Source organism: Papaver somniferum, chromosome 9 (genome assembly GCF_003573695.1).
Source record: "Papaver somniferum cultivar HN1 chromosome 9, ASM357369v1, whole genome shotgun sequence".
Taxonomy (NCBI): domain Eukaryota; kingdom Viridiplantae; phylum Streptophyta; class Magnoliopsida; order Ranunculales; family Papaveraceae; genus Papaver; species Papaver somniferum.
This window is the reverse complement of record NC_039366.1, coordinates 174609617-174617017: the sequence shown is the minus strand read 5'-3', so window position 1 is coordinate 174617017 and position 7401 is coordinate 174609617. Positions and strand designations below refer to the sequence as shown.

Below are 7401 nucleotides of genomic sequence, written 5' to 3'. Positions count from 1 at the left end.
GATTGAATCATAGGAAAAACAAAGGAGAACATAGTAAAAGGATGGATGGGAAATATTCTTTCCAAACCTAGCAAATTGGTACTAAACAAATCTGTGATGTCCAACATGTCAATTTTTAACATTCTATCTTGTTTTACCAAAAAAAATAACAACAAGAATAAACGTAATACAAAGGGACTTTTGGCGGGATAAACACACAAATTTTAAAGTAGTTTACTTAAAATCTTTCGATTTCTTGTGCGAACCCATTGAATTGGGACGCCTAGGTTATAAGGAAGCTAATAAAGTCAATCAAGTTGTGTTTAGCAAAATAAATTGGAGACTGGTTACCATTCAGAAATACACTTTAAGAAAAAGTATTTCAAAAAAACAGGGGTTCTACGCTCTAAGAAAAATGCTAAAACTTCATAGGTATGAAAGTGTATCCTGCAAGAAATACAACACATAAAACAATATAGTATATGGGAGGTAGGATATGGAAATTCAATCCACATTTGGAATGATATGTAGATTTCAGGGAGAGAAAAGGTTTTGGCAGAAACTTCCTCTCAATCCAATCATGATATAACACTTGTGTCAGAGTTGATAGAGCAGGGATTTTAATCATAAACTTTACGTAACACAAGGAGGAATTCTACAAAAAGGATAGGTTTGAGATGATAATCAACAAGAAATTGCGATTGTACGGTGAAATTGCTATATTCTAAGCTTCAAAATCCATCAACTTTTATCTCTACAAAATCAAAGAAATTCTGGAAGGTCTTATGGAGATGGACACATCTTAAAGGATCCAACTGTTTGCTTGGAAATGCTTGCAAGATGCATTACCAACAAGACAGAAGTTAGGATCTATTCTTCACATGGAAACTCAATGTGTTTTCTGTGAAAGTGCAGTAGAATCTACACAACACATGTTTTTCGAATGTGCCTTCGCAAAGTCTATCGGGAGCCTACCTTCAATACAGTTCAGGTATCTTCTAACTCAAGTTTTGATAACTCTTTTCTAGCTAGTTACAATGTTTAGAGAGAAGGAAATGGAAACGTTATTTCTATGGGATTAGCCTTTACCAAATGCTGGCACATTCAAAAGAGAGGTGCCTAAAATTATTTAAGAAATAAAAGTATAACTCCGGAACAAATGGCTCTACAAATTGCGAGACACTTTCAGTATTGACATCCAAATTCTGACCAAAATCTGATGATATTTCTAATTTTCCTATACAAAGAATAACAAATTGGATATGTCTTGCTTTGTATGACTTCAAATTAACCGTGATGCTTCTTGGATTTCAAAAAAACAAATAAAGGGTTTGGTTTTCTTTTACAAACTGGACAAGAACCTTCAAAGGAGCAAGCTTTGAAATATGCAGAACTACCGGTAGAAGAAGCGGAAGCATCAGCCATTATGCAGGCAGTTATTTGGGAAAAAGAAAAGAATATAAAAAATCTGGTCATTGAAGGAGATTCCTTATCATTTTTTTACTATGTATAAGACACAAACAACTCAATCAAGCGGCAATGCAAATCTTAGACGAAGCACGTATCTTTGCAACCCAACCAGTCTTATGTTTTGGGATTTTAATTGGAGAGAGAAATACAAATGGAGCAACATACTTACTGGCCAAGGAGCGAAGAAAATCAGACGATATGGCTTTTTGGTAGGACCAATGTAGTCAATATCGGCCGTATCGACCGATATATCGGGGATATTTCGGATATCGGCCCAGAACGATACGATAAGAAGGATATCGGAGGTACGATATTTGTCCGATAATATCGGTCGTATCGGTCGAATATCGGCCGTTTCGGTCAAATATCGGCCGTATCGGTCGATACGAAATTTTCCTATATTTCCTGATATGAGACGGTATTGGTCGTTTTCTATAAAGTTTAAGGGTAATTTTGGCGAATAAAGTCTTCCAGGTGATAGTAGAGGTGCATGTAGCTCTCGAAGCAAGTCTACTAAAGTTACTCTTTTGTTTTTTTGATAAAATTGATGTTATCTATTATATCTTATCCGAAAATGTGTGGAGAAATGTTTAATATAAAATTATAGTCTCTAAATCTAGAACCAATATTTCAACGATAATATCCCCGATATAAAATCGTACCAGTGTATCGGTCCCGGCCGAGATGAACCGATATCCGATATTAACTACATTGGGTAGGACTCAACTTTTATAATTCCTAGAATAATGTTTGACTATGTTGAAGTTCGCAATGTAAATATTCGGAACTACTGTATGATATAACCTTAGCTGTAATTAATGTTATTGATTTTGTCATCATGAGGAACACCTCCACGGTGATTGTCTCAATTGAGACTGAATCACAAGATTTGCAGATCCTCTTATCCTTTTATATATCCACATTATTTTCAGGAAAAAAAAAAGTGTCAAAGTCACTAGGGACATCCAATAATTGGAAGTAGCGTCGTAGTCAAGATCCAAGTCAACTGACCAAAGAAATTTCAGGCCAAGTTCCTAAAAAGAAAAAAGGACCAGCAGCAATACCTGCGATCTTCCTATTCTTTTTTTTTAAGCAGATCTTCCTACTCCATACGTCCAGTATTTCTTTGTTATTACACACCGTCACTGTTCCACTTAATCCAAACACATATACAGCAGTTATGCAATCAATGCAAGAGTTTCTTAAAGTCAACAGTGAAAAGAATCTCTATATCATGCCTCTTGAGATAAAAATAAAACGTATACCTAAAAACACTCAAAGAAACTTCCACCCAAGCTTCCTTGTATCCTCCATGCTTTTGCCCAAGCTATCCACCATGCACAACAACCTTATATATATAACTTGTGGTGTGATCTTAAATCGACGCACCAAAATTATCAGCCTAATTCATTTAGTAACATTACCTTACCACCATTACTTGTTCCCAGTAAGAAAATCATGACAGAAATGAGAAGCCCGCTATCTGGTTTTATGTTTAAGCTTTTCATGTTCCAGTTTTTATGCAATTTCTTTGATTATATCCTTGTTGAATTCCAACAGTTCTATGGCAAGTTTGGATGGTTTTTGTTCGTTCACACTAAGGCTGAAAAATATAACGAAAATGATGATGCCAAAATTTTCAGTGAGGACGTTTACTGCGAGGCTTGCATCCGAAATGAAGGAGCTTTATTTGAAGATGATATTAACATAGTGTTTACGAAACTTGAAATGAATAGCAGTACTAACAGTCATTTCAACAACAAAGAAGAATATGATGGTAAATTATGTAGACGTTGTAGGATACTGGAAGACACTTTAAGTTTGTTGGAGGAAGAAGATGCAACTGTGGAAGAACTGGAAGAAGCTTTTAGAATGTTCGATAAGAACAGTGAAGGATATATTGATGCAAGAAAGTTGCAAGTAATTATGTGCAAATTGGGATTCAAAGAAGGAGAAAAGTTGGAAGATTGTGAAAGGATGATTAGCGTTTTTGATGAAAATGCTGACGGCAGGATTGATCTGTTTGAGTTCAGGAAAATGTTAGAAGCAGTCGAATAACTATTCATACTTATTTTCGAATTAAGTTAGTGCGTTCCTCTAAGTAGATGTAGCTTATTGATCAGACTTGTTTCAGGTTTCCTATTATCCAAATCTTTCAGCGCACATACTGATTCTCCAGGTCCAAATTGATTGATGACTTGCCCAGTGAACAATAATGATAAATGCACAGGAATGAGCATCATAGACCTTATTAATCCTGCAGATGATTGCATTATAGAGAAGTGCTGCAAGTACTTGCAGGTCAATTGAAGTAATGGATTGGTATTATATGACATGTAACTTAATTGCAAGAAACCGACCTTATATTAATACGAACTATTTTGATTATGTTTTTTTCTTCTTTTCACTACGAAAATCGCATAAATAAACTTCTGCACAATGTATCTACAGTGTATCAAATACAATGTTTACATATATAGGCTGGTACTTTGTTGGTTGCAAGTTTAAATAAACTGACGGGTGCCGACTAAGTTAAAATCTGCAACACCAGTAATTGACATTACAAAAACTGCTTCTTGGGTACACTATTGTGTGCTATTTCCACTTGGCAAAAGTCATTTATCAAGTCTTTGGTACTTCAATTATTTCGTGGAGAAAAAGCAAACACAAACGACTTTTAAGTCTTTACTTCTACTTGTCTTGAACTTAACTTCATTGGCATTTTTTCTCCATTTCATTATCTCAAGACCAATGGCAATAACTAACCCAATTTACAATCAAAGATAGCAGAGAAACTCTGACATAGGTATACATAACTTGCTTAAAATTCTCAGGATTATTGTCTCTTAACTTGCTGTTTCTGATATATTCTCAGTTGGAACATCAGAATCAAGTTTCACTTCAAATTCTTGTTCTAGTTTGCTTGGAAGCTCCACATTCTTGAGTTTTGAAACACGAAACTTCGCTAACGACGTATCACCTGAAATGAAAAATGACAAAGCAAACACTTAGTATTATCTTCAAGAAAAACATTCCACTAGTTGTTGAGCATTACTTACTGACACACCTTCCTGGATGGTCTGAGACTCTGGGCTATCTTTTATTTATTTACTTCCTTGTCTTTTTTAATGTTAAAATAGATCTTCATCAATAAACAATTCTAAGGTGGTTAATCTTAATCATATAAATCATTTCTCTCTTCTTTTTGTCTTGCTTTTGATATGCTTAAGAATTGTACTTGTAGCTAGCTCCAGTCTTTTGTTTAGAACACCCGCCTTTGAAAACATTTCTGGGTTCACACGTGGATTATCCAAGGTCGAACATAGTTGCCGCGGTTCTCTTGTAAATTGTAACTCCTCAAATCACAGTACGGGTTTTTAAACATTAATAGAATTTCTAAGCTTTCGAACCATCTATCTGAATAAATACATGAAACGTTTTACATGGTTAAATGATTTGGAGTGACTGTTTTCTAGACAGATGGTGTACATTCAGAGGAGAAACTTTTATGTGGTAAAATGATTTGGAGTGACTGTTGTCTAGACAGATGGTCTACATTCAGAGGAGAAATATACACACAAAATTAACCACTTAACATGCAGCAGAAACTACTTAAACATGCGAGTAAGTTAGAGATGCGTACCAAAAGTAAGGCAATTTCCTGGCGACACCATGGCAACCACACCAGGACTAAGCCTTTTCTTGTCAATAAATGTTCCATTTGTGCTGTCAAGATCTATAACTAGAAGATTTCCTTCTTTCACCTTAATCCGAGCATGAACACCAGATACTTGAAAGTTAAATAAACTGAAACAGGTTAGTGTTGGAATGAAAACCAAATATTAGGTCGATAAAACAGGGCAGTTAGCATTACCTGTTGCCACAGGAATTACCATGTCTGCTTTCTCAGGAAGACGTCCCACAGTCACTACACTCTGGAGAATGAATACAATCAAAAGAAACAGGTTAAGCTCATAGTAGCAGTAACAGTAGATCTTCTGGTGAGTTGCTGAGATAGCTTGAATCATTTAAACAGCACAAGCACTTACTGAGGCAATCTCAAATGCACCTGGCATTGGAACATTGAAACCAATGTGTTTTGTGTCACCATCGCCTACGACAAGTATAGAACCCAAAATAGTGAGAATTAGGCATATTCACAATTACAGCTTACTAAAATAACAGGTGCCGATTAAGGGTTGGGCTCCGCCATCATATATGTGATGATTAGGAAAGTTAGTTCAAGGGTTATCCCATCGGTGTGGCACAAAGTCGAGCCTTATTGGGCACCCCAAGGGAGATTTCTTCTATGATTACCCGCATGTTTGCTAGATAATGTGAAAAGAGCGTGGCATTATCCAAGCGACATTTTCTTTCCCTTACTTAGTACCTTAGGAGTTGACCTTTTGGGTTTCCCACTTTAATAACATGTTATACAATCATTTGCTCTAAGGGATCCAATTGAGAGAGGAACCACAGTGTATGTGTATCAACAAAAAAAAAAATTTGAACGATAATGAAGATTTTATAGATCAAAGAAGGGTGTGTATCAGATATTAAGGAGGCCACATTCTTCCAATTCTTTCTGAGACATTTCTTCAGTCAGCTCAAGACACACATCAACGTGTGAAACCATTTTCGCAGTATAAACATTCATTGTATAGCAAACAACTAGCATGAGAGAAACTCAATATAAAATCTAAACTATTTAAGAACAAAATCCTTACAACACTTAGATACAATGGTCTTCATACTTCATATGCAATTTCTAATATGTTCTTTAAGTGTATAAAAGGGAAAGAAATCACAAACCTACAGGTTCAAGAAGCCATCTTTCTTGATTATCTGAAGAAATACTTTCTGTATTTGAAGATGCATGTATGGGTTTGAGACTCCTGCTTCTTCTTCTCGTTTCAGAGCTCCTAATATAACAGAGAGACTTGAATGTGTGAGGAGTAGAGATAGAACGTTGAGAATGGAAGAACAAATTTAAAGATTGAGCAGCAGCAGAAGAAGAGAAATCAGAAAGTTGGTTTTTATGGTTGATGTAATTGTAAGCAAGAGATGGTCCTATTGCATCCATGGTTGTTCTGTAACAGAGAGTGCGTATAGTCTTTTCTCTTTATGTTAATTAACTGGGATTTATTCTCTGTTTATCTTAGACAGAGATTTTTGTTTCTGAAAAGAGTGGCGACCGTTTAATGATCCGTCGAAATGGGATTTTGGATAAAAAGGGCAAGTTTTTGGTTGACAGGTGGTGCGTATACATCAAACCCACCAGATCGTCTACTATCAAGACTTTTGAGCAATTCTCCCAATATTCCCATCCATGGCGACTAGTTAAGGGGTGGTTTAGTGGTTGATTTATTGTCTTATGATTTAGGAATGTGGTTAATTGATAGTGAGGATATTGCTGCCACCTTAAACCTGAAATGAGTAGGTAACTCTGATGTTTATCTAGACTAGTATAACATGCACGCGCGATGTGTCCGTACATTCCGTAATTTTGTTGTTTTCCGTTGTGTGTCCGCATCCAATTCTTCTTTTTTGATTGCAATATGCCCTACGATGTTTTTTTAAAAACGTTTCTCGTTCGACTTTAGTCATTGAATCTTTTTTTAATCTGTAAAGAAGACGGCGTTGTTGCAAGTGAGCATCTCTTTGTTGGGATAGCATTTCTTTATCTTTCTCTAGCTCTCAAAGTCGAGCTAGCTCGAAAATTCTTGGACTTCGACGTGGATGAGAACCCAAAGTTATATCTTGCAATGAATCCATATACAAATCAAGAGAAATAGTGAACTAAAATTAGTCGGAGGCTCGAATAAAAGATGAATTCACAGACTAAAATTAAAGAGGGAATATTTTCTTAAGCATTTACACAAACAACTAATGGGACAAAGTCAAATTGAAAGTTTACTAAGATGAGGAGTATCAAAGAGTCAAATTGAGAGT

General features: G+C 35.7%; 2 protein-coding genes across 2 annotated transcripts; one reads left to right on the top strand and one right to left on the bottom strand.

Annotated features, from left to right (window-relative positions):
* The first annotated feature begins 2907 nt into the window (after positions 1-2907).
* On the top strand, positions 2908-3507 carry LOC113312891 (calmodulin-like protein 6). Its single transcript, XM_026561622.1, has one exon. It carries the CDS (start codon positions 2908-2910, stop codon positions 3505-3507), a length of 600 nt encoding a protein of 199 aa, XP_026417407.1.
* Positions 3508-4019: 512 nt separating this feature from the next.
* On the bottom strand, positions 4020-6657 carry LOC113311074. Its single transcript, XM_026559921.1, has 5 exons — positions 6262-6657; positions 5499-5563; positions 5324-5384; positions 5093-5239; positions 4020-4429 (listed from the first exon to the last, which is right to left on the bottom strand). Exons 1-5 carry the CDS (start codon positions 6530-6532, stop codon positions 4296-4298), a joined length of 678 nt encoding a protein of 225 aa, XP_026415706.1. The 5' UTR covers positions 6533-6657; the 3' UTR covers positions 4020-4295.
* Between the last annotated feature and the right edge of the window lie 744 nt (positions 6658-7401).

Bases quoted from the DNA above. Each gene is read 5' to 3' on its own strand.
- LOC113312891 (XM_026561622.1), top strand. From the start codon at position 2,908: ATGACAGAAATGAGAAGCCCGCTATCTGGTTTTATGTTTAAGCTTTTC.
- LOC113311074 (XM_026559921.1), bottom strand. From the start codon at position 6,532: ATGGATGCAATAGGACCATCTCTTGCTTACAATTACATCAACCATAAA. The intron at 5,240-5,323 runs GTAATGCTAACT...TTAACTTTCAAG, and splicing joins GGTAATTCCTGTGGCAACAG to TATCTGGTGTTCATGCTCGG. The intron at 4,430-5,092 runs GTACGCATCTCT...TTTTCATTTCAG, and splicing joins AGGAAATTGCCTTACTTTTG to GTGATACGTCGTTAGCGAAG.